This window comes from Heterodontus francisci, unplaced genomic scaffold (genome assembly GCF_036365525.1).
Source record: "Heterodontus francisci isolate sHetFra1 unplaced genomic scaffold, sHetFra1.hap1 HAP1_SCAFFOLD_908, whole genome shotgun sequence".
NCBI lineage: Eukaryota > Metazoa > Chordata > Chondrichthyes > Heterodontiformes > Heterodontidae > Heterodontus > Heterodontus francisci.
The window spans coordinates 33,033-60,521 of NW_027140922.1; the positions used below are offsets into that span (position 1 = coordinate 33,033).

A 27,489-nucleotide genomic window follows, 5' to 3' on the forward strand; every position below is an offset into this window, starting at 1 on the left:
TCGAGTACAAAAGTCCGGGAGTCATGCCAAACCTGTATAAACCACCAGTTCGGTCCCTGTTGGAACATTGTGCCCAATTCAGGGCACCACACTTTCGGAAAGACCTGCAGGCTTTGGAGAGGGTGCAGAAGAGATTTGCTCGGATGGTTCAGTTGGTGAGGAATTTCAGTCAAGTAAAAAGACTGGGCTAGAAAGGGACGTTCTCCTTAGAGCAGAGAAGGTTAAGGGGAGATTCGATAGATCACCAGAGGGAACAGCTTTAATGTGATGGGCAAAGGTACCAGAGGTGACATGAGGATAAATGTTTTTTAATATCATGAGTGGTTTGGATTTGGAGGGCAATGTCTGATAGGGTGGTGGAAATTCAATGGTATTATTCAAAAAGGGAATTGGCTCAATACTTGAAGGGGAATTAATTGAGGCAAATGGTGAAAGAGAGGGGAGTTGGATTAACTGGGTTGATTTTCGAAAGAGATGACAAACCCTCGATGGGCCGAATGGCCTCCCTCTGTTGTACTATTCTAGGATTTGTTTCTGATGGGGTGGGATTCGTCTGTCCCCACATTTCTCTGTTAGATCATTAGCACATTGGGCAGTGCAGTCAGTCCAGGGCTCTAGATAATATTCCTGTGACAGAATCACAATGTCACTGTCCCCTCAGTAATCACAATCACCTTGCAGCACATTGTTACTCAATGTTACACTGCCTGTGAAAAGGGGCGTCTGAATGTGCATCTCAGTCCCAACCAGCCCATGTCCAATGCCTAGTCCCTGATAGTTTCCACAGTCTCCATTCTCACTGGATTGCTGATTCTGTCAATGCCCCTGTGTCCATGCCAGGTTGTCAGATATTCATTCAGTCCCACAATGGACTCATTAACACTTCTGAGCCGGCTTTGATATTTGCATTCCCTGGGACTAACAGATTTGAATGTTGTGCCGTGTGTCAACTAGGATAATGTCAACTTTTACAAAGCAGGAAGCTATTGTGTTTGTCAAGGACTGAGAACAATAGACTCTTCATATCAGAGGCACAGATAAGATCAGCTGAAGGACAAAGATGCACAACTAACAACATAGTCAAACAAACTGAGGAGAGAGAGGGGGTGGGAGAGAGAGTTGGGAGTGTGTGTGTGGTGTATGCGTGCATCCAGTCATGCATTATGGAACGTGTGATTAATGGAAGAAGCTACAATACAAAGGGTTTGGAGGTAATGCCACAGTTGTAGGAGGCTCTGGTTCGACTACATCTGGAATATTGCACACAGTCTGGGCACCTTCCTCAACAAGCAGCTGTTTGCCTTAGACCAGATACAGCTGAGATTCACCAGAATGATACTGGGGTTAACACTGAGTACACTCGATGAACAGTGACAATTATCCCTGTCTCTGTAACCTCCTCCAGCCCCTACAACCCTCCCTATCTCTGTAACCTCCTCCAGCTCCTCCAATCCTCCCTATGTCTGTATCCTGCTTAAGGTAATGCAACCCTCCCTATCTCCGTAACCCCCTCCAGCCCCCGACAAGCTTCCCTATTTCTGTAACCTCCTCCAGCCCCGACAATCCTCTCTATCTCTGAAACTTCCTCGAGCCCTACATCCCTCCCTCTCTCTGTCACTTCCTCCAGCCCCTACAATACTCCCTATCACTGTAACCTCCTCCAGCCCCTACAATACTCCCTATCACTGTAACCTCCTCCAGCCCAACAACCCTCCTTATCTCTGTAACCTCCTCTGGGCAATACAACAAATGCAACAAAAACCTCAGCACGAAAAGCATCAACAAATGCAACAACAGCCTCAGCGAGGGAAAACACCAACAAATTCAGAAGCAACGTTGGCAAAAAAAAGCTCACCAACCAATGTCAGGAGGAGAAAAAAACACCAACAGAATTCAAGAAGTGCGTCAGGAGGAGAAAAGCAACAAAGACAACTTCAGCAGGTGAAACACAGCAGCAGATGCAACAACATGTTGAATCTGCACGGTCCTCCTTACCAACATTTCGGGCCTTGTAACAAGGTTGGGAGAGCTGTCAAGCAACAACCTGACATAGTCATACTCAGGGAATCATGCCTTACAGACAATGTCACAGAGCTCGCTATCGCCATCCCCGGGTACGTCCTGTTCCACCATCTCCAACTGCTTCATAAATGAAATTCCCTTCAATCATAAGGTCAGAGTGGGGATGTTCACTGATGATTTCACAATGTTCAGCATCATTCGTGACAGCTCAGATTCTGAAGCAGCCTGTTTCCAGATGTAGCAAGACCTGGACAACATCCAGGCTTGGGCTGATAAGTGGCAAGTAACATTCGCGCCACACAAGTGCCAGGCATTGACCATCTACAACAAGAGAGAATATAACCATCTCCCTTTGACATTCAATGGCATTACCATCGCTGAATCCCCCACTGTCAACATCCTGGGTATTGCCATTGAACAGAATCTGAACTGGAGTAGCCGTATAAATACTGTGGCTACAAGAGCAGGTCAGAGGCTAGGAATCCTGCAGCGAGTAACTCACCTCCTGACTCCCCAAAGCCTGTTAACCATCTACAAGGCACAAATCAGGAGTGTGATGGAATACTGTCCATTTGCCTGGATGGGTGCAGCTCCAACAACACTCAAGAAGCTCGACACCGTCCAGGACAAAGCAGCCCGCTTGATTGGCACCCCATCTACAAACATTCACTCCCTCAACCACTGATGCATAGTGTCAGCAGTGTGTACCATCTACAAGATCGACTGCAGCAATGCACCAAGGCTCCCTCCGTCAACACCTTCCAAACCCGCAACCTCTACCACCTAGAAGGACAAGGGCAGCAGATGCATGGGAACACCACCACTTGCAGGTTCCCCTCCAAGTCACACACCATCCTGACTTGGAACTATATCGGCTGTTCCTTCACTAACTGTGGGTCAAAATCCTGGAACTCCCTTCCTAACAGCACTGTGGGTGTACCCACCCCACATGGACTGCAGCGGTTCAAGAAGGCAGCTCACCACCACCTTCTCAAGGGGCAATTAGGGATGGACAATAATTGTTCCTTGATCTGAACAGCAGTTAGGATTCTTTTAACAGAGTATCATCCTTAAACATTACCAATTTTCCTCTTTCTCAGATGCAGACTGAGCTGGTTTGTGTTCATCCTTCCGGGTTTGGCGCATTTATAGTTTTATCAATGTAATAAATCTGATTTATAATTGGGCTTAACCTGTCGAGCAAATAGAAGTGTGAAGGCAGCAGCGTGACTGGAGGAAATTATTTTGTCTCCTTCTTAATCCCTTTCTTCTGCTTTTGCCTCTGTCCCTCCCTGTAACCCTCTATCGTTCTCTCCCCATTGATCTGCCATCCTGTATGAAGAATCTTGTTAGATGTTAGATGGTTCTCCAGTCCCCGGCGGCCAACGCCCTGGTTCCCGGGGAGGAAACCACGCTCCACAGCAGTATTGGGCAGGGCAACATGACTGGTATGGACTGGTACTTGCAGATTGGTGACTGCCTGGAATGGATTAGATAGAGTGTACTTTCTGCATCTAAATGCAGGAAAAGGATTGAAACCCAGCACGAGACTCAAGCCAACACTTTGACTCTGTCCTTGAAAAGCTCCCGTGCACAAGACAACATCACTTACTACTGCGCGGCTCACAAGTACACACACAGTGTAACTAGAATGCAAGGAAACACGGCATAAACTCGGGAATGATGTAATACACCTTCCCCCAGTCTTTGGGGGTATGGTAGTATAGCTGTTATGTTACTGGGACTAGTAATCCAGAGGCCTCGACTGAATAATCCAGAGCACAGGAGTTCAAATCCCACCACAGCTTCTGGGGGAATCTAACTAAACAAACATCACCTTAAATGTTCACTCCCACCACCACCGACGCACAGTGGAAGCAGTATGTACCAGCTGCAAAAAGCACTGCAGTAATGCACCAAGGCTCCTTCGACAGCACCTTCCAAACCCGCGGCCTCTACCAACTAGATGGACAAGGGCAGCAGAATCATGGGGACACCACCGCCTGCAAGGTCCCCTCCAAGTCACACACCATCGTGACTTGGAACTATATCACCGTTCCTTCATTGTCGCTGGGTCAAAATCCTGAAACTCCCTTCCTAACAGCACTGTGGGAGTACCTACACTACATGGACTGCAGTGGTTCACGAAGGCAGCTCACCACCACCTTCTCAAGGGGCAATTAGGGATGGACAATAAATGCTGACCTCAACCAGCATCGCCCAAAATCCCATGAATGAATTAAAAAATAGAAAATAACCGCACCAAAAATACATCAACAACCTCAACATGCAAAAACCAAATTGAACAACAATTTAAACAGGGAAGAAAACAACAAGTACAACAAAAACCTCAGCAGGGAAAACACCAACCAACACAACAACTACCTCAGCAGGAGAACAAGGCCAACAAATTCAACAACAGATCAGCAGGAGATTCAAACACCAACAAATTCAACAACCTCAGTCGGAGAAAAACACCAGCAAATACAACAACAACCTCAGCAGTAGAATGATACCAATAAATGCCACAGCAACTACTGGCAGCCAATGGTAGAGAGAGGGGCGTGGGTTCCCCATCAGGGAGGGAGGTGTTGTGCAAACCTGAATCACTTGCTTGAGTCTACATGTGGCTCCTCACAAGACTCAACTGTCTTCTTTCCACTGATTTCCCAATTGCAGGATAAGCTTCCAGTGGAAGATGTATGTTATTGAGTCTCATGGTCTTATTTCAAAGTAAAGGATCTTTCTCACCACCACCCCACACCCCCATTGTTTTTATTAACAGCTCTCTTTCTTATTTTCTTTCTCTCTATCTTTCTCTTCTTCCTTCATTCTTCACATCCCAGATTGTCCATGTTCACTGACTTTCTTCTCTCCCGGTCTCTTCCCCCAGGCGCAATCTCCGCGAGGGTCCGCCAGACTCCCACCGCCGTCTCCAGATTTCCTGGGGAGGGAGTGAGACTGGAGTGCCGTGTGGAGGATGAGAGTAGCGGTTACATGTTCTGGTACAGACAGGACCGGGGAAGGAGCCGCGGCTGATGTTTTACTCCACAGCTACACCAGGTGTGAACTCAGAGGGGACGGTGGAGGGTTTCAACGCCAAACGACCGACTGGCTCCCAGTTCAACCTGGAGTCCACCAGCCTGCAGGAGAATCACTCGGCCCTGTATTTCTGTGCCTGGAGTCAGCACAGTGACTCAGAGAGACGGAGCAGTTCAACAAAACACCAAGAGAAACACCTGTTTCAGATAAAAGCCTGCAGCTCTGTATCCTGTTGGGTTTACCTGTTGCAGTGTGAACATGTCTTTGACATGATGAAGACACAGGTTGCATTGAACGTCGGGGAAAAGTTGCACGGAAATATCTTCAAGGATGATAGGAGAACTGGGATGATATAATGATCAGAAAAAGACTGAACAGATTGGGCTCTTATCGCTTGAAAAGAGAAGGCTCAGGAGTGCCCTGATAGAGCTCTTTAAGATTATGAAAGGGTTTTTGATCAGATAAATGTAGAGAAGTTTTTTTTCATTTGCGGGTGAGACCAGAAAAAGGGGTGGGGCATCAATATAAGACAGTCAGCCATAAATCCAATTGGGAATTCGGGAGAAACATCTTCACCCAGAGAGTGGGGAGAATGTGGAACTCATTATCACAGGCTGAGGGGAATAGGGAAGATATATTTAAGCTGAGGGGATGCTGGATAGGACATGAGGGAGAGAGGAACAGAAGGATATGTGGCTGGGGGCGCGATGAAGAGGGCGTGGAACAACGTTCGTGTGGACCAAAAAGACCAGCATGGATGTATCGGGACGAATGGCCTGTTGCTGTGCTGTAAATTCCCTGCAGCTGGAGCGAGGAGCAGGAGCACAAACAATGTGGGACTAGTCAGTGGAGCTGGGGGACTGACTCCTGGGTGAGTAGCAGGAACACCAACACTGTGGGACTTGTCAGTGGAGCTGGGGGACTGACTCCTGGGTGAGGAGCAGGAACACCAACACTGTGGGACCAGTCAGTGGAGCTGTGGGACTGACTCCTGGGTGAGTAGCAGGAACACCAACACTGTGGGACTAGTCAGTGGAGCTGGGGGACTGACTCCTGGGTGAGGAGCAGGAACACCAACACTGTGGGACTAGTCAGTGGAGCTGAGGGACTGACGCCTGGGTGAGTAGCAGGAACACCAACACTGTGGGACTAGTCAGTGGAGCTGGGGGACTGACTCCTGGGTGAGTAGCAGGAACACCAACACTGTGGGACTAGTCAGTGGAGCTGGGGGACTGACTCCTGGGTGAGTAGCAGGAACACCAACACTGTGGGACCAGTCAGTGGAGCTGGGGGACTGACTCCTGGGTGAGTAGCAGCTTTTCTTTGTGATCTTTATCTAAACCTGTCACAATCTTGTACACCTCTATCAGGTCTCCACGCAATCTCAGTTTCTCCAGGGAGAATAACACCAGTTTCTCCAACGTAACCTTGTAACTAAAATCCTCCATTCCTGGAACTATTCTGGTAAATCTCCTCTGCACCCACTCTATGACCCTCACCTCCTTCATAAAATGTGATGACCAGAACTGGAAGCAATTCTCCAGTTGTGGCCTAACTAGAGCATTATAAAGGTTCAGCATAACTTCCCAGTTTTTGTAGGCTGTGCGTCTATTTATGAATCCCAAGATCTCGCATTTTTTGCTCATCTCATAGGTTTTTCTATTCCCATATTCTTTGCTACTGTTTCGAAGTACGGCCCCTGATGTAATGTAGGAAGAGTGGAAGCCAGTTTCTACAAGGCAAGATCCCAGGAACAGACAACCTGCTGAAGTTGTTGTTGAGTTTGTTGGTGTTTTTCCTGTTGAGGTGGTTGTTGAATTTGTTGGTGTTTTTCCTGCTGAGGTTGTTGTTCAATTTTATTGGTGTTTTTCTCCTGCTGAAGTTGTTGCTAACTTTGTTGATGTTTTTCTCCTGCTAAAGCTGTTGTTGGCATTGTTGGTGTTTTTCCTGTTGAAAGCGTTGTTGAATTTGATGGTGTTTTTCCTGTTGAAGTTGTTGTTGAATTTGCTGGTGTTTTTATCCTGCTGCAGTTGTTGTTGAATTTGTTGGTGTTTTTCTCCTGCTGAAGTTGTTTTTGTATTTGTTGGTGTTATGTCCTGTTGAAGTTGTTGTTGAATTTGTTGATGTTTTTCCTGTAATAAGTTGTTGTTGAACTTGTTGGTGTTTTTCCTGTTGAAGTTGTTTCGTTCAGAGTTTAGTTTAGAGATACAGCACTGAAACAGGCCCTTCGGCCTACCATGTCTGTGCCAACCACCAACCACCAATTTATACTAATCCAACACTAATTCCATATTCCTACCACATCCCAACCTGTCCCTGTATTTCCCTGCCACCTACCTTTACCACGGGCAATGTATAATGGCATGTGGGAGGAAACCGGAGCACCCACAGGAAACCCACGCAGACACAGGGAGAACTTGCAAACTCCACACAGGCAGAATTGAACCCGGGTCGCTGGAGCTATGAGGCTGCGGTGCTAACAACTGGGCCACTGTGCCGCCCTTTTCATTGGTGCTTTTATTTTTCCTGTTGAAGTTATTGTTGAATTTGTTAGTGTTTTTTCCTGCTGCAGTTATTTTTGTATTTTTGGGGTGTTTTCTCCTCCAGGGGGACAGCAGAGGGCGAGCAAGCACCAGGAAACACATCAGACTTCACCAATATTGATTAAAAAAATCATCGTTTACATTGTTCTGTAAAATTGATTCCTTTCTCTCTCTCTTCATGCCTGTTTCTCTGTCTCTGTTGCTCTTGTTATTTTTCCTCTCTCAAACACACTCACTCTCATTCTCTTTCTTTATCCCTGTCTCTCTTTCCTTCTCTCATTTCCTCTCAGCTCTGTTGCTTTTTCTGTCTCTCACACACACACCCATTCTCATTCTCTCTCTTTATCTCACTCTCTTCTTTCCTTCCCCTCTCTTTCTCGCCTCTCATTTCCACACTTTCTCTTGCTGTCTGTCTCTATTTCTCTCTCACACGCACTCAGTCTCATTCTGTCTCTCTGTCTCTAATTAATTCTGCCTATCTCCTCTCATTTCCTGTCTCTGTGTTGCTCTGTCTCTGTCTCTCCCTGTCTGTCTCTGCACCTCCTATTGCCTCATTCTCTCTATCTGTCACTCGTTCTCTCAATCTCTCTCTCTCTCTCTCTTTCGAACTAATTTTGCCTGAATCATTCCATCTCTCAGTGGCTTTGTTAATCAGTCTGTCTCTCTCTCTCTGTCTTTGCCTCAGTCTACCTCTCCCTTGCTCTCTCTCAGTTGTTCTCTCTCTCTCATTCTCTCTTTATTTCTCCCTATGTGGGGTTCCCCGGGATGGCCTCTGCCTGTCCGGCTCTGTTCCCCTCTAAGGTTTTGTTGGTATGATGTGGTCAGAGGGTGCTCTGCAAGGAATACAACGCCAGTGACACTGGTTATTTGACCTATCTGCAGTTTCCACAGCAGCAGGGGCGGTTTGATCACACTGCTTATAACGAGCCTCCACCTCTGAAAAGAATCTCAAAGTAGTTTGAGATCTGCTTTCCATATTCCTGCTTTCCAGCTTTAAGACAGGAAACACCACTGTCCCCATTTGGTCCCATTGTTGATGAAGTTAATGTTCGTAATAGTTACTTTATGCATTGCTAGACATAATCTCCTCGTCAACCAAATTGAAATAATTTACTGTTCCTTGATGTGAACAGCAGTTAGGATTATTCTGACAGAGTATCATCATTAAACATTACCAATTTTCTTTTTTCTCAGATGCAGACTGAATTGGTGTGTGTTCATCCTTCCGAGTTTGGTGCATTTATAGTTTTATCAATGTAATAAATCTGATTTATAATTGGGCTTAACTTGTGGAGCAAATATAAGTGTGAATGTAGCAGCGTGACTCTAGAAGAATAATTTGTCTCCTTCTTATTCCCTCTCTTCTGCTTTTGCCTCTGTCCCTCCCTGTGGCCCACTGTCGTTCTCTCCCCATTGATCTGCCATACTGTGTGAAGAATCTTGTTAGATGTTAGATGGTTCTCCAGTCCCCAGTGGTCAATGCCCTGGTTCCCGTGGAGGAACCCACGTTCCACAGAAGCATTGGGCAGGGCAACATGACTGAGTGTTGCTTGGACTGGTAATTGCAGATTGGTGACTGCCTGGAATGGATCAGATAGAGTGTACTTTCTGCATTGAACTACAGGAAAAGGATTGAAACCCAGCACGAGACTCAGGCAAACATTTTCACTCTGTCATTGAAAAGCTCCCGGGTCCAAGACAACAGCACTTACTACTGCGGGGCTCGCAAGGATACACACAGTGTAACTAGAATGCAAGGAAACACGGCAAAAACTTGGGAATTGTGAAATACACCTTACCCCAGTCTCTGGGGGTACGGTAGCATTGCTGTTATGTTACTGGGACTACTAATCCTGAGGCTTCGACCGAATGATCCAGAGCACAAGAGTTCAAATCCCACCACAGCAGCTGGGGGAATCTAACTAAGCAAACACCACCTTAAATATTCACTCCCTCCGCCACCGACGCACAGTGGAAGCAGTGTGTACCAGCTACACAATGCACTGCAGTAACGCACCAAGGCTCCTTCGACAGCACCTTCCACACCCGCGACCTCAATCGCGAAGGACAAGTGCAGCAAACGCATGGGAACACCACCACCTGCAAGTTCCCCTCCAAGCCACACACCATCCTGACTTGGAACTGTATCGGCCGTTCCTTCACTGTCGCTGGGTCAAAATCCTGGAACTCCCTTCCTAACAGCACTGTGGGTGTACCCACCTCACATGGACTGCAGTGGTTCAAGAAGGCAGCTCACCACCACCTTCCCAAGGGCGATTAGGGATGGGCAATAATTGCTGGCCTGGCCAGTGATTCCCACATCCAATGAAATAATAAAAGAATGTTTGCAGATGTCACTAAAATCTGTGCACGGGTTAAGACAGTAGAGGGGTCCTGTGGAATCCAAAGTGATTTCCCTGTGGCAGGGGATTAGGCCACACAATGGCAACTGGCTTTAAATTTAGGCAAATGTTGTGTTATGTACGTTGATGGGGCCTGAAATGAATCCAAGTATCACTTGCAGGGAAGACACTGAAAAAGGTCAGCAGAGAATTATTCTGGTCAGATCAGTGAAGGGTGAACACTGATGTAAAGAGCCTGCAGTTAAAGTTAACGGGTTTTTAGATTGTGTTAATGGAATCATCATGAATCAAATGACTAGATTTTAGAATAACATGAGAAATCGGAGCAGGAGTAGACCATTCGGCCCGTCGATCCTGCTCTGTCATTCAATTCCATCATGACTGATCCTCTAACTCAACTCCACTTTTCCACCCGCTCCCCATATCCCTTCAGTCCATCAGTGACCACATATCTGTCTATCACAACCTGAAATATATTCAATGATGGAGCATCCACCACCCCCGGGAGTAGAGAATTCCAAAGATTAACCACCCTTTGAGTGAAGAAACCTCTCCTTATCTCAGTCCCAAATGCTTGACCCCTTAACCTGAGGCTGTACTAGATTCCCCAGCCAGGGGAAACAACTTCTCAGTGTCTACCCAGTCAAGCACCTTCAGAATCTTGCATGTTTCACTGAGATCACCTTTCATTCTTCTAAACTCCATAGACTATAGGCTCTCTCATCATAGGACAAACCTTTCATCCCAGGAACCAATGGAGTGACCCTTCGTTGTACTGCCACCAAGGCAAGTGTAGCCTTCCGCGGATCTGGAAACCAAAACTGCGTACAGTAAAGCAGGTGTGATCTTACCAAAGCGCTGGCCAATTGTAACAAGACTTCCTTATTCCTGTACTCCAATCCCACTTGCAATAAAGGCCAACAGGCCATTTGCCTTGCTAATTTCTTGCTGCACCTGCATGTGAACTTACTGAGTCTCATGTACGGGGACACCCAAGCCTCTCTGAACATCAACATCGAGAAGATTCACGCCTTGTAAAAAATTATATTCTTACAACCAAAGTGAACAACCTCATTCTTCCCCACATTATACTCCATCTGCCAATCACTTATTTTGAAATTATGCTGCCTAGTTCTAGATTCGCCCACCAGGGGGAAACATCCTCTCGGCTTCCAAGCTGTCAATCCCCCTTAAAATATTACATGTCTCGGTAAGATCACCTCTCATTCTTCTAAACTCCAGTGGGTATCGGCTCAAACTGCTCAACATTTCCTCATAAGACAACCCCTTCATCCCAGGTATCAGCCGAGTGAACCTTCTCTGAACTAATTCCAATGCATTTATGTCCTTTCTTAATTACGTAGACCAATACTTTACTCAGTACTCCAGATGTGGTCTAACTAAGGCCCTGTACAGCTGTAGCAACACTTCCCTACTTTTATATTCTATTCCCTTTGCAATAAACAACAACATTTCATTTGCCGCCCTAATCACTTGCTGTACCTACATGTTGACTTTTTGTGATTCACGGACCAGGACACGCAGATCCCTCTGTACTGTCGAGACCTGCAGTCTCTCTCTATTTAAATAATATTCTGAATTCCCATTCTTCCTGCCAAAGTGGGCAAGCTCACATTTGCCCACAGTATACTCCATCTGCCATTTTTTGCCCACTTACTTAACCTATCTATAACCCTCTGCAGACTCTTTGTGCCCTCCTCACAATTTGTTTTCCAACCTATCTTTCGCATGGTCAGCACATTCCTGACCAATCAAAAAATAAGGCAATATTCCATGGAAGGAAAGGTGGGAATGTTGGGAAGGGAAGAGAGAAAGTCGGGCTAAGGGGCTTGCAGGAATCTGCAAAAATAACAGCAATGCTGCCGAGGGAAGTGCTCCTCATTTGTTCACTCTGCTGACAGGCGTGGTCGAGGTACAGGATGGGCGGCCAATCGTTCCACTCTTTTCATCACAACCGGTGGCATTTCCATTTACCAGGCGCTGGCTTGTTGCTCAGTAAGGGCTGCCTCTCTGCTTCTGAGAAGGGCGATGGCACTCTTAGCTAAAAACGTCTCAATCTTGGTTATCTTATTGCTTGGACATTGGATTTTTTGTAAGTGCTATCCCTTCAGCAGGTGGAAGTAGATTCAATAGTAATCTCCCAAATGGCTATTGGATCAGTGCTTGGAGCGGGGAAATTGGGAGGGCAATGGGGTAGGATCAGGGGCAAGTGAGACTAACTCGATAGCTCTTTCAAACAGCCAGCGCAGATACGATGGGCAGAACGGCCTCTTTCTATTCTGTTAGATTTTCTGATTTATGCTACCATTTTCCTTCCATGAGTCTGAATTACTTTCTTTTATGGAATGTGATCCAGGGGTTCAGTCTGCACCCACTGTGGTCCAGACTCCAGCTGCGGCTTCTATACGACCGGGGAAGCCCCTCGCCCTCGGCTGCAGCTTGGAGGGAGCCAGCATGGGCAGCTACACCATGCACTGGTACAGGCAGGAGGGGAAGGCAGTAAAGTGGATGTGCAATGAGCACGGCAGCTGTGGGCCAGGCTTTGAGAAGCGGTTCACTGTGCAACACGACGCTGCAAGCAACCGATTCTCCCTGCAGCTGGGCGACCCCCAGCCGACAGACACTGCGACCTACTACTGTGCAGCGAGTATGGGCACAGTGATACAACCCTGCTGCAGAGTGAGACAAAAACTTCCTCACCCTCCCAACCTGCCCCTAAAACACCCAGCTGTGAGCAGCATCATCGTGAAAGCTCAGCAAACCAACGAGCCCCTGTGTATCCCTATTGGTGACCTTTGCAACACCATTTCATCTGAAAACACTTTACAGCCAGTTAGCCAGAAAGTCATACAGCCTGTATGGTACAGAAGGAGGCCATTCTGCCCATCGAGTCCATGCAATCCAGTCAGTCCCATTCTACCTCTCTGTCCCTGCGGCCCAGCAAGATTATCTCCTTCAAGTGTCCAATCAATTTCCTTTTGAAATCATTCATTGTCTCCACTTCCACCACCCTGGTAGGCAGTGAATTCCCTGTTGTTACCACTCACTGTGTATAGAGGTTCTTCCTCAAATACCCCAGTATCTATTGTCCATAATCATCAATCTTTGACCAATAGTCCTTGCACCATCCACTAATGGGAGCAGGTTTACTCTGTCTACCTTAACTAACACTGTCACAATCTTGTTTCCTCTATCAGATCTCCCCTCAATTGCCTTTGCACCAAGGTAAACAACCCCAGATTCTCCAAAATAACCATGTAACATCCCTGGAACCATTCTGGTAAAATCTCCTTTGCACCCTGTCATGGACACTCACATCCTTCCTAAAGTGTGGTGACCAGAACTGAACGCAAACTTCCAGTTACAGCCTAACCAGAGCTTTGGAAATGTTCATCATAGCTTCCCAGCGCTTGTGCTCCATGCCTCCATTTATAAAGCCCAAGAACCCGAGTGCTTTACTAATCCCATATTCGTTGCTAGTACTTCTTCGAAGTGCAGCCACTGCTGCAAGATAGGAACAGTGGCAGCCAGTTTCTACAAAGCAAGATCCATCGAACAGGCAATAATGTCCAGATCATCTGTGGTTATTGTCGGTGCAATTTTGATTGGAGGATAATCATTGCTGAGGATTGCCCCCTCTGACTGTGCAGTTCTGCCCTTCTGGACATCAGAGGTTGTCCTCTGCACAGTCCCAGGATGTCACCAAAACAAAACCCAATACTAGCCAATGAAATGTTTCTCATTTGTTCAACACATTGACCTGTGTAGTCTAAGCACATGCTTTGTTGTTGGATCATTATGCATAGTTCCTTACATCCGGTGGCATCTGTGCCGAGGAGGACAATATTATTGGTAGCAAATTGGCCCCCTCTAACACTGCATCGCAGGAGTAAAACAGCAACAAATTCAAGAAAAACACAAACAAATTCAACAACAACTTCAACAGGTGAAAAGCACCAACAAATTCAACAACTTCAGCAGGAAAAAAAAATCAACGATTACAACAACAACTTCAGCAGGAGAAAAACACACAAATTCAACAACAAAGTCAGCAGGGATTAAAGAACACCAACAAGTTCAACAACAACTACAGCAGGGAAAAAAAATATCAATGAATACAACAACAACTTCAGCAGGAGAAAAACACCAAAAAATTCAACAACAAAGTCAGCAGGCAGTAAAGAACACCAACAGATTCAACAACAACATCAGCAGGAAAAAACATCAACGAATACAACAACAACTTCAGCAACAGTTAAAAAGCCCCACAATTCAACAACAACTTCAGCAGTAGAAAAACACCAACAAATTCAACAATAACTTCAGCAGGAGAAAACACCAACAAATACAACAACAACTTCAGCTGCAGTAAAACAAAACCCAACAAATCCAACAATAACTTCAGCAGGAGAGAAAAACACCAAAAATCCAACAACAACTTCAGTCGGAAGAAAGCACCAACAAATTCAACAACAACTTCAGTCAGAAGAAGGCACCAACTAATCCAACAACAACTTCAGTCAGAAGAAGGCACCAAGAAGTTCACCAACAACTTCAGTCGGAAGAAGACACCAACAAATTCAACAACATCTTCAGCAGGAGAACAACACCAACATTTAGGGGTGTTGAAAGGGATTGGTGAAGTAGGTGGAAATAACACAGCCGGCACATGAGCATTTTGTGGGAGTTTAGGATGGAGGGTTGCTGGGGAGTGTTAATGAGGGTTGCTGGATGGGAGCTCAGCCAAGTAACTGTGCATGTATCGCTTGCATGGAGGAGGCTGGGGTTAGCTACAGAGCAGTGAGGGGAAAGATTGAAACAGACCAGATGATGTGTCTGGGGGTGAGGACAGGCCATGCAGTGTACACACACCCGTGTTGAGGTCTCTATTCAATTATATTTCTCAATCTCTCTATCTGCTTTCATTCACAGGATGTGGTTGTGACACTGTTATGCAGAATTCAGTGCCCACCACCTCACCGTCCTTGAGAAGATGGCGATGAGCCAACCCCCATTGCTGTCTGTTCCCGTCACAGCTTTTGTACGACCGACTGTCTTGCCCGGCCAATGCAGAGGGCCTTTTAAGAATCAACCATATTGTTGTGGGACTGGAGTCACCTCTTAGGCCAGACCGGATAAGGATGGCAGGTTTCTTTATCTCAGTGACGATGAGTTTTTTGTCCAATACTGTAGGTTAATGTTCACCATGACTGAGAGCAGCTTTTCATCAATTCCAGCTTTATCTAATGAAGGGAATTGAAATAATCCAGCATGCTGGGATTTGAATTCACATCTCCAGGTTATTAGCCCAGGCCTTTACATTAATAGCCCAGGAACATAACACTTTGCTACCTTACCCTTTAACCTACTGTTTTGCCTCAGGCCTAGGAGTGGAAAAATACAAATGTGTGCAGGGCAAACCCACAGAACAGGCTGTTTTTTTTTCTTGCTGCATCCGTGAACATGTTGAAACATTTACAGCTGCACTCTGATAACCACACATCCTGACGGTGCCTTTCCTGTCTCTGTGTCTCTCTGTACAATGCGATTCTGTTGCTGTGTTGTGCTGACAAAGTCCTTCCACATGAGTATGCGAAGGAAACAGCGCAGAGGAATTTGCAGGTGGTTATGGCGACAAATTGAATTGACAGGAGAGATAGGAGGAGTTGCACTAGCTGGGTTGATCTTGCAGAGAGCTCGCATGGACTCGATGGGATGAATGGCCTCCTTCTGTACTGTAACCAGTCTCTGATTCTATGATCGATTCCCTGTGGTCGGAGAATCTGAAAATATCTTTGATCAGTTAATCAAGTGTGAAGGAAATGCAGCACCCAACATGTTTACATTGCTTGTTCTTTATTCCCTCGGGTAGAGAAGATTAAATGGTGATTTGACTGAGGTGTTTAAAATGATTGAATGGGTTGATCGGCGAGATGGAGATAAACTGCTTCCTCTTGTTGGGGGCGGGGCACGGGGGTAGAACAAGGTGGTCTAAACCCAAAATTCGAGCCAGGCTATTCAGGAGTGAAGTCAGGAAGTACTTCTTCACACAAAGGGGAGTGGACATCTGTATCCCGTGCGCAGATTAGTGCTTGGAAGGTAAATAAAATGTATTCATTTTGTACAAATGGTGTGATAGTGAATCCTTCAGAACAACAGTACTTTATTTTTAAGACTGGCAGCTAAACTATAAAAGCACGTGTTAGAGTGATATTTACCCCATACATGACAGTATTGTTGTTCATTACACCTCTGGATTTATCAGAATGTCTATTGCACCATCTATCTCTCTGTATCTCCCTTTCTCTGGATCTATCTATCTATGAATCTGCATATCTATCTTCATATCTATCTATCTCTCCGTCCATTTATCTGTCTCTCGATGCATCACTGTATCTATCTGTCTATCTATGTTATCCAATTATCTGTATATCTGCCTATTTCATTACCTATCTATATAGAATCTCTATCTATCAATATTTATTTACATATCTCTTTCTCTCTGTCTAACGATATATGTACCTCTATGTCTGTCCCTCCCACTCTCCCTTTCTCTCTGTCTCTCTTTCTCTCTCTCCCTGTCCTCTGAGCTCCTTCACGTCTGTTGTCCATGTATAGATTGTTGCTGTTTTTCTCCCTCTGTCTGTGTGCTTCCCTCTCTCTCTTACTCTCTCTCTCTGTCTCTGCTTCTCTCCTTTTTTCTCACTCTATATCATTCTATGTCTTTCTCTGAGTCTCTCTCTCTCTCTCTGTGCATCTCTCCCTCTCCCACCTCTCCCTTTTTACAATGAAACACGGGACATTTCGGGCACACGGGAGATCGTTCGGCCCATCGTGCCTGTCCCCTCATCGTGGCCGATGTCCAATTTAAATCTTGTCCCTGGGGGTATCTCTATCTTTCTCTCTCTCTCTCTCTCTCTCTCTGTTTTACAGATGTAGGGGCCGTGCTGAACCAACAGTCTCCCGCTTCCATATCCCATTCCCCAGGCTGTCCAGTCAATATCCAGTGTATTTACACAGAAGCAGTAGCTGGCTCCGCATTCTACCGGTACTGGTGGTATCTGGACCATAAGCCCGAGAACCTTTTCTATTCCACCTCTGCCGGAACGGTCATTCCCTCCGGTGAGGTGGACGGTTTCACCGCCAGGAGACCCGACAACACCCATTTTCACCTGGAGTCCTCCAGCCTGTGGGCGAATCAATCAGCCGTGTATTACTGTGCCTGGAGTCAGCACAGTGACTCAGAAAGGCGCCGGAGTTCAGCAAAAACTCTAAAGGAGGAGGAAAGCACTTGTGGGAGATAAACCTGTCTGTCTATCTCAGTGTCTTTCTGTCTCTCGGACTATCTGCGAGTTTCTGTGTCTCTTTGTGCGTCTCTGCATCTATCTATCTGTCTATCTGTCTATCGATCTGTATCTATCTATGTCTATCTATCTTTCTATCTATCTATGTGTCTATCAATCTATCTATAAATCTATCTGTGTCTATCTATCTTTGTGTTTGCCTGTCTGTCTGTCTGTCTCTCTGTCTCTATCTATCTATCTGTATCTATCAATCCATCTGTATCTATCTATCTATCTATCTATCTATCCATCTGTATCTATCTATTTATCGATCTAGCTGTCCATTTATGGTTATTTGCACCATTTATCTATCTATTTATCTCGATCATATATATATATTTGTCATCTCTGTCTCTCACAGTTTCATCTTCTTGCTCTCCTTCGACACAGAGTACAACAATACATTATGAATTATTAAAAATGCTGCAGCAATGTGCTCAGATCCTTCTCGTTAAGGCAGCCTCTACCTGTAAAAAACAGATTCCGAGGTGGGGTAAGTGGGTTCATGGTCCTGTTGAATGAGCTGTCGGTGGTTTATGACAAGAGTTACACATAGCTCCCTGTTGTACATGTCCCCAATGATTCATGCAATGCAAAAGTGAGACACCTCCCCAGATAGGTCTCTCACTGGAACACCTGTCTCCTGACGGCGGTTTGAGCATCTGGTTAAAACAGTTAACCCACTTCTTCATGACATTGTCGCTTTTCAAAGTATCTAAGATTTCACCCCAATGTAAAACATAACCCTTGAATTGTCGTTTAGCCCAGGGGAAATAAATCTTTATCTGCCTAATACAAAGAAGCAACTTGATGTGTCTTATATATTTATAAAATCATACAGCAGAGCCGAGGCCATTCAGCCCATCGAGCCTGGCCCAGCTGTTCGAAAGAGCTACCCTATACAACACCAATCAGACACAAGCAACGAGAGCCAGATACAAACGGGAAGCATTTCCTTATTCAAGCTCCTTCCGACCAGTGGGTGTTATTATTCTGTCATACCCAGAAGTGAGGGGTCAGAAGGAAACCCTGCTTCCAGAGCTGTCATTTCCGCTCTCTGCTTTATCTTCAGCCGCCTGATATTGATTCATGAACAGATTCAGCCCCCAGTCTGCAGGATGCAGTTAGTCAAACTCTTCCTAATCGTCTGTTCTCTTCTTCCATGTAGGTATTCATTGTTCATAAAGATACCTCTGCTAAAATACATGCTGTGTTTTCATTCACTACTAACTTCTATCAAACTAGATTGATAAAACATCATTGCAGTCGATTTTCTGTCATTTCTTAAACTACATACTTTACTTTCACTGTAAATAATATTTACTTAATGAAATTGTTGACTGAATGAAAGTTACTTATATATTCGTGACGCTACTACAGCTATCTTTAACCGATAAGTTTGCCCTCATTCTGGGTTAATTTGTCTCTCTCATATCACTTGCTCCATTATTTTTCAGTCACGATATCTATCTGTTTATTATCTATATATCTACAAATATATCATTTAACTATTTATTGTCTGCCTATATAGTTATCTAGTATTATCTACTTATCTGTTTGGATAGTTATAGTTGGTTATCATATGTCACAATATGTTCCAAACTTTTTTAACTATTCTCCTTATTTCTCAAGGCAAAACTTTAGCAGAGGTGATACACCAGTGGCCAACTCTGGTGGCAGTGAAGGGAGGCGAACCAGCAGAATTAAACTGTTACCAGAATGACAGTAGTAAGAGCATTATGATGTGGTATCGGCAGTATGCCGGGCAGGAGCTCACCCTAATGGGCTATTCTTACACTGGAAGCTCACCCACGTACGAAGGAAAATTTGAAGAGGAGGTGAAGATTTTAAGGCCCGAGGACAAACGATGCAGCCTGAGGGTCCTCAAGGTTAAGGCTGCGGATGCGGCCGTGTATTACTGTGCAGCCAGTGAGCACAGCGCTGCAGACTGCCTTAGTGCCAGTACAAAAACCAACAGGGTGAACAAAACAACTGACTGACATACAGGAGCAGTGACAATGGTTAATGTCTCTCCCTGCCTCACCGGCCGTTTTCCAAGCTGGTGATTCCCGGATTCCAGAACCTTCATCAAGGGCTGAATGACAGGGAATGACAGAAGGTATGAGGAAGAGAGAGAAGGAAAGAAAGAGATGTGCCTCAGATCCCCTGCAAAATTTCAAAGTCCTCGTCTACACTGTTTAATTTCTGGCACTGAGTATGTTAAAACTGAGTCACAGTCACTTCCTATACTTGATTAATTAGAAGTTTAATTAATGATCTAAATAAGACAGATAGTTTACATCGCCATTGTGAAGTGATGGATAGAGTATCAATCATCTACAAGGCACAAGGTAGGAGTGTGATGGAATACTGTCCACCTGCCTGGATGGATGCAGCTCCAACAACACTCAGGAAGCTCAACACCATCCAGGACAAAGCAGCCCGGTTGTTCAGTACCCCATCTACCACCTTCAACACTCACTCCCTTCACCACAGTGGCAGCAGTGTGTTCCATCTCCAAGATGCACTACAGCAACGCATCGAGTGTCCTTAGACAGCACCTTCCAAGCCCACCAACTCTACCACCAGATGGACAAGGGCAGTAGACTCATGGGAACACCACCACCTGCAAGTTCCCCTCCAAGCAACACACCATCCTGACTTGGAACTATATCGCCGTTTCTTCACTGTCACTGGGTAAAAATCATGGAACTCCCTTCCTAACAGCACTGTGGGTGTACCTACCCTACATGGACTGCAGTGTTTCAAGAAAGCAGCTCATCACCACCTTCTCAAGGGCAAACAATTGCTGGTCTTGCGAAAGAAATTCACGTCCCATGAACGAATAAGAAAAAACAATTATATCAGGTCTTCCAGGACTTCAAGACGCCCCAAAACAGTTAACAGCCAATTAAGAACTGGAAAATGATAGTCAGATCCTCTGCAACTTCTTCTCTTGCTTTGATTTTTTAAAATTCATTCTGGGGAGCTGGGTCCCTCTGAGAAGGCCAGTAGTTATTCAACATCACTCATTGCCCTGGAGAAGGTGTGTGTTGCCTTGTAGATAACTGAAGGGTTTGCTAGGTAATTTCAGATAGCAGTGTACTTAAAACACGGAAGCCAACTGGTGTACAGTACCATGCCATAGGCAGCATAGACAGGCAGATAGATAGCTAGGAAGGCAGACAGGCAGACATTAGATAGATAGATAGATAGATAGATAGATAGATAGATAGATAGATAGATAGATAGATAGACAGACAGACAGTCAGGCAGATAGATAGATAGAAATACAGATGTGTAGACAGATTGATAGATAGACAGACAGATAGGTAGACAGATAGATGGACAAATAGTCAAATAGATTGTTAGACAGACAGATATGCAGATAGGTCGATATGAAGACAGACAGACAAAAGATAGGTAGATATGAAGACAGACAGATGGATTCATACAGATAGAAAGACAAATTGACACAGATAGACAGACAGACACACAGCCATGCAGCTGGATAGATAGAGATAAAGATAGACAGATAGCTACAGAGATAGATAGATAGCTATATAGATAAACAGACAGAGATCTTTTTCTCCCTTTCTCCATCTATCTCTATCACTGCCTCTCTTTTACTCTATCTGTTTTTCACCATATCATCCTCTCTGATTCTGTCTCGCACTATGTCTCTCGCTCATTCCTTGGCACTTTCACACACACTCTATCACTCCAATAGAATCATAGAAAGTTTAAGGAACAGCAAGAGGCCACTTGGCCCATCGTGTCGGTGGCGGCCGAAAAACAATCCACCTATTCATATCACACCTTCCAGCATTTGGTCCATAGCCCTGCAGATTACGGCACTTGAGGTGCATATCCAGACTCCTTTGAATGAGTTGAGAGTGTCTGCCTCAACTACCCTTTCAGGCTTTGAGTACCTGACACCCACTACCCTCTAAGGCTTTCCTTATCTCCCCTCTAATTCTTCTACCAATCACATTATATCTCTTCCCCCTCGTCACTGATCTCTCTGCCAAGATGAATAGACCCTTCACCTCCACTCTATCCAGGCCCCTTCAATATTTTGCACATTTCAAACAGACCTCCCCTCAGCTTTCTCTGTTCCAAGGAGAACAACCCCAGCCTATCCAATCTTTCCGCATAGCTCCATTTTCCAGTTCTGGCAACATCCTCGTAAATCCCCTCTGTACCCTCTCTAGTGCAATTACATTCTTTCTGCAATGAGGTGACCAGAACTGCACACAGTACTCAAGTTGTGGCCCAACCAATGAGTGATACAGTTCCAGCATAACCTCCCTGCTCTTGTATTCTGTACCTCAGCTAATAAAGGAACGGATTCCATATGCCTTCTTAACCACCTTATCGACCTGTCCTGCTACCTTCAGTGATCTGTAGACATTCACTCCAAGGTCCCTCACTTCCTCTGCACTTCTCAGTATTTTCCCATTAATCGTGTATTCCTTTGCCTTGTTTGACCACCCCAAATGCATCACCTCACACCTCTCCAAGTTGGATTCCATTTGCCACTCTTCTGCCCATCTGACAAGACCATCAATATCTTCCTGCAGCCTACACCAATCCTCCATGCGATCTACCACACGGCTAATCCTTGTGTTGTCTACATACATTTGGATTATGCCCCCCTACATTTACATCCAAATCGTTAATAAATACCACAAAAAGCAGGGAACCCAATACTGAGCCCTGTGCAACGCCACTGCAAACAGCCCTCCAGTCGCTAAAACAACCATCAACAATTACCCTTTGTTTCCTGCCACTGAGCCAATTTTGTATCCACCTTGCTGCATTTCCCTGGATCCCATGGGATTTTGTTTTTTTTAACCAGTCTGCCATGTGCAGCCTTTTCAAAAGCCTTGCTAAAATCCAGGTAGACCACGTCAACTGCACTACCCTCATCTATCTTCCTTGTTACTTCTTCAAAAAATTCGATCGAATTGATCAAACAAGTTCATCCCTTAACAAATCTATGCTGACTATCCTGGATTAATCTGTGCCTTTCTAAGTGACAGTTTATCCTGTCTCCCAGAATAGATTGCAATAATTTGCTCACTACTGAGGTCAGACTGACTGGCCTGTAATTAGTCAGTCTATCCTTCTCTCCCTTTTTAGACGGAGACACAACGTTAACAATTCTCCAATCCTCCGGCACCACACCTGTAATCAGTGAGGACTGCAAAAAGATGGTCAGATCCTCTGCTATATCTTCTCTTGCTTCTTTTTGCAGCCTAGGATTCATTTCATCCTGCCCTGGTGATTTATCAACTTTCATGGATGCTAATCCCATTAATGATTCCTCCCTCAGCTTCGCTCCCTTAAATCCAGAGCAACCAGCAGAAAGTGTCTTAGATCCGCCGCAAACATGCCATTCAATTTCATCGACGTTTACTATTTTCCTTCTGTCGCTGAGTATGTTTAAATTCTGGCACAATTACTGTTTTACATTTGATCAACTGCTTAATGAGCTCAACAAGACTGTGCGGCGGTGACTTGTGAAATCAGCAATCAATTATTGAATATAAGATAGTGAACTCATTAATCTGTTCAACCTTTTTTGGCAACAAAATTGTGAAGAATATACTGTTAACCATATAATATCTACACCCACTTCTACTCATGTAGATTTCACTATTCTGCTTTACATCTGTACAGATACTGGAAGGAAATTAGGACAAAGACTGAATTTGTATCGTTAATTCTGCGGGTAATAATCCTCTGCAGGAGAGGATGAAACACTGAGAAGGAGGATGAATTTCGGGAAGTGACTTGAAGAAGCCCACAGCATGGGTTTCACTGGGAAAGTAACAAACACAGTTTGTTGCAGTTGCGCCATGCTGCCACTGGTCGGCGCAGTGGCTCCACTATATTTCGCGCCACCACAGGCTTTGGCGCCGCTGATCAATGAGTCAATTCCTCTGCTTCTGCAATCTTTTCACTTTAAAGGCTAAACGCAGTTCGATTTCCACTTTACAGTGATGTTATATGAGCCGCCTCCGAGGCCATCGAACTATCCACCTTCTTTTCCTCCACTACTGATTTTAATTTGCAAAAGGATGTGAATAATCGCCTGTTCTGCACCATAACCTCTGGAGTCACCCAAAGCAGCTATCGTTGCACCGCCCCTTGTTTTTTTCACCTACCCTCTCCAACACCTCGCTACCTTCAGAATTCCCCTCGCCTCGGCATGAAAGCAAGCTCACAAAGGCTTGTGAAGATATTTGCAGCAGAGTAGAAAGTGGGGTGCAAGGGGCGGGGGGGGGGGGGAATGGAGAGAAGAAACAAGTGGAAAGGGGCGGAAGGAAGCAAACAAAAGAATGGGGGACAACTTAAAAAGTAGGGGCGGGGACCATCTCAATGACGTTCTGCACTAGGGGAACTACAACTGCCTCTCACCCTTAAACCAGAGTAACCAGCAGAAAGTGTCTCAGATCTGCACCAAACATCCCTTTCAACTTCACCACCTTTGCTATTTTCCTTCTGGCGCTGAGTAGGTTAAAATTGTGTCCCAATCACACTTCTACATTTGATCAACTGATTAATGATCTCAATAAAACTGTGAAATCAGCAATCAATCATTTGATAGAAGATAGTGAAGTCTTTAACCTGTTCCCTAGTTTGGGTGCCCAAGTGTTACTAATATGATGTTAACACTTTAATAATTCCACCCACTTGCAAGCATGTAGATTCCATTAGTTTATTTCACAGTTTTATAGATCCAGGTTCTCGTAGGAAATTCGGTCAAAGACCCAATTTCCTAAATTTCCTAAAACAAAAACCCTCACAACAGGCTGGGCTCAGACTGGGCTAATGTGACAGGGGGAAGCAGAGAGACACACTGAGAATACTATAAGATGGTGGAACTGATTGATAGGGTAGATTTACAGAGGAAGTTTCCACAAAGTCAATCCCATCACATACCGATTCGATACAGCATTAAGCCTATCACGCATTGATTAGGTACAGAGGCAAACCCATCACCGAGCAATAAGGTGCAGAGTAAAATCTCCCATTCACTGGTTAGATCAGGATGACAGACAAACAGTGTAACTCCCCTTTCCTCCCCTCACATCACTGCTATCTCAGAGGGATCCTCTGAGTTGCAGCAGTGTTAAAGTAACTCCAGACCCCGCCATCAATGGGAGGACACAGCCCGGCCGATTACTCAGGTCCTGGTTTAACCCCGCCCCAGATAAGTTCAGTCCCCTTGTGGGAGACAATGAACAAGTACAAAGAGATTTGCTCCTCCCATACGACCATTTAACAGTGGGGAGGAGGGGACAGTAAATCCCACTCAGAACATTGAGAGATTCCGCAATAAAACAGCTCAGTGATTTCACACAATGAACACATGGATCTGTCTCCCTCCAGAGATGACTGTGTCTCACCTCTGGGTTGTGTTGCTGGTGTTAAGGGGTAAGGTGGAACTGAACTGGGAGATGTCAGTGATCCTCACTGATCCTTCCCCGAATGTCCCCTTTGGGGTTTAACCCCCTTCGAGGTTTATTAACACCGTTTGGCTGTGTAGATTCTCTCTGCATCGGTTTATATATCATTCGGTCTATCTCTCTCTTTTTCTTCCTCTCTTTGTCACACTTTCTCTCTCCCCATCCTCTTTTTTCTTTCTTTTTCTAGTCTGACTCTCCTTTTGTCCGTTTCTCACTCTCTCTGTCCTTGTCTGCTTTCTTCTCTCTCTCTCTCTCTTTCTCTCACTCTTTACCTTTCTTTGTCCTATCGATTACCCTTGGTTTTACTTTTAACTTTCTGTCATGCTCTCTCTCTCTCTTTCTGCATGTCTCATTTTCTCTCACTCACTCTTTCTCCCTCTCTATTTTTCTGTCTTTATAACACGAATCTCTCTCTCTCTGTCTCTCTCTCACACATACTCCCACCTCTCCATTCCTTTGCCCCTTCATGGTGTATCATTCTTAACACCTCTCTTCTCACTTTGTGTTTTACAGATGTAGGAGCCGTGCTGATCCAACAGATTCCCCCTTCTATATCCCATTCCCCAGGATCTCCAGTCAGCATCGAGTGCATTTGCACTGAAGCAGCAGCTAACTCGTATTTCTACTGGTACCGATGGCACCCTGACAGTGAGCCTCAGGACCTTTTCTATTCTGACTACATCGACATGGTCACCCCCTCCGGTGAGGTGGACGGTTTCACCGCCAGGAGACCTGACAGCACTCACTTTTACCTGGAGTCCTCCGGCCTGTGGGAGAATCACTCAGCCGTGTATTACTGTGCCTGGAGTTTACACAGTGACTCAGAGAAATACAGCAGTTCAACAAAAACCCCAAAGGAGACAGGAATTAACTGTGGCAGAGTGATCTGTCTCTCTGTCTGCCTATGAGTCTGTCTGTCTCCTTGCATGTCTCTTTATCAATCTGTCTATCTAAACACACAACTGTCTGTCTGCATCTGTACATACATTTCACTCATCCACCTGTCTGCAACCTGTCTATCGATCTATCATCCACTAACCTCCCTGCCTCTATTCTTTACTTCATGACGTTAAATAAATGACATACCATTCACATCGATTAGTCGACCTACTCTCTGTAAATGTAGAAGAGTTCAACTCATTTTGAGTTATCAATAATGCCATGTCAATGATTGTCTCGCCTCTCTCTTCACTGCTGCCTCTATAAATTAACAAGTGCATGAGAAGAGGGGTGAAAAGGGGGTTTAAAGGGCAGAGCTGAAAGGGTGGAAGGAGGAGTGTGGGGAGCCGTTATGCTGTCTGAGGGAAAGGATTGGGACAAATCCCCTTCTCCAACACCTCGATACCTTCAGAGATCACCTGGCTTCGGTGTGAAAGCAAGCTCACAAAGAGATAGGAATGAGGATATTTACAGCGGAGCAGAAAGTGACGAGGGGGGAGGCAAGGGGAGAGAATAAAGAGGGAAACGGTGGCATAAAGAAGCAAGCAAAAGAATGGGGGACAACTTCAAGGTAGGGGCGGGGATCATTGCCTTGAGATAACTTCCTCTTATGACGATCCGCTCTGCCAACACCTCATCTCTCTCCCTCCCTTAAAACCCAGAGTAACCTGCAGAAAGTCTCTCAGATCCACAGCAAACATGCCTTTCAGTTTCATCCTCTTTGCTATTTCCATTCTGGCGCTGAGTAGGTGAAAATTCTGTCCCAATCACTCTTCTACATTTGATAATTGAAAGGGATGATTAATGATCTCAATATAACTGAGCGGAGGTGACTTGTTAAATCAGTAATCGATTATTTCATATCAGACAGTGAACTCATTAATCTGTCCCCGAGTTTGGGAAGACAAGTGTTATTAATATGATGTTAACACTTTAATGATTGCACCCACTTGCAAACTTGTCGATTCCACAATTCTATTTTACAGTTGTAAAGATCCAGGTGCTTGCAGGAAATTAGGACACAGACTGAATTTCCGTCGTTAATTCGGTGCAACACCGACGTCCGTCGTCGCAATAGTAACTCCATCGATACCAGTTCATTCCCTCTAATTTCTCTTTCTAGGTGTTTGCCGGGGTGATGTGATACATCAATGGCCTCAGTCACTGGCTGTTAAACAACCAGGACCCGTGGAAATGAACTGTCTGCAGAAAGGAAAGATTCGCGACTACATGTACTGGTATCGTCAGTCCCCCAGCAGAGGATTCCTCTCAATGGGCTCTGTTTACCTAGGCAGTGAACCTCAGTATGAAGATGGCTTTAAGAGCGGGTTTGTTATTACCAGCACTCTGGACAATAAGAAATCCACTCTGACGATCGAGAGTGTGAACGCCACGGACGAGGCGGTGTATTTCTGTGCAGCTGCTGATGGGACACAGCGGTTCAGAGTCATTGGCCGCCTTGACAAAAACCCTCACACGTCTCCCTTCAAACGGGTGCATTTAACCCAGCATTCGGTGAAGAGCAGCCCTGGCTGATCGGATGCGGATCTGCATCTGTTCAGTGCCCGTTCGAGTGGCAGAACGCCCATGTTCTAACTCCCCACAACCTCCAGACAGACAACACACACTGTCTGTGCCCACACCTGTATAATGGTTCATCGAACAGCTCTTCAACCCGTACCTCGGTTACACCACACCTGGAGCACTGTGCACAATTCTCAGCTCTATATACTTTGTT

General features: G+C 45.3%; 1 gene segment (V, D, J or C); it reads left to right on the forward strand.

Annotated features, from left to right (window-relative positions):
* Positions 1–14,874: 14,874 nt before the first annotated feature.
* LOC137361405 (T cell receptor beta variable 20-1-like) lies at positions 14,875–25,685 on the forward strand. The segment is given in 4 exon segments: positions 14,875–16,090; positions 18,176–18,498; positions 18,967–20,380; positions 25,326–25,685. Coding segments are annotated over 2 exon segments (414 nt in total).
* Positions 25,686–27,489: the final 1,804 nt, after the last annotated feature.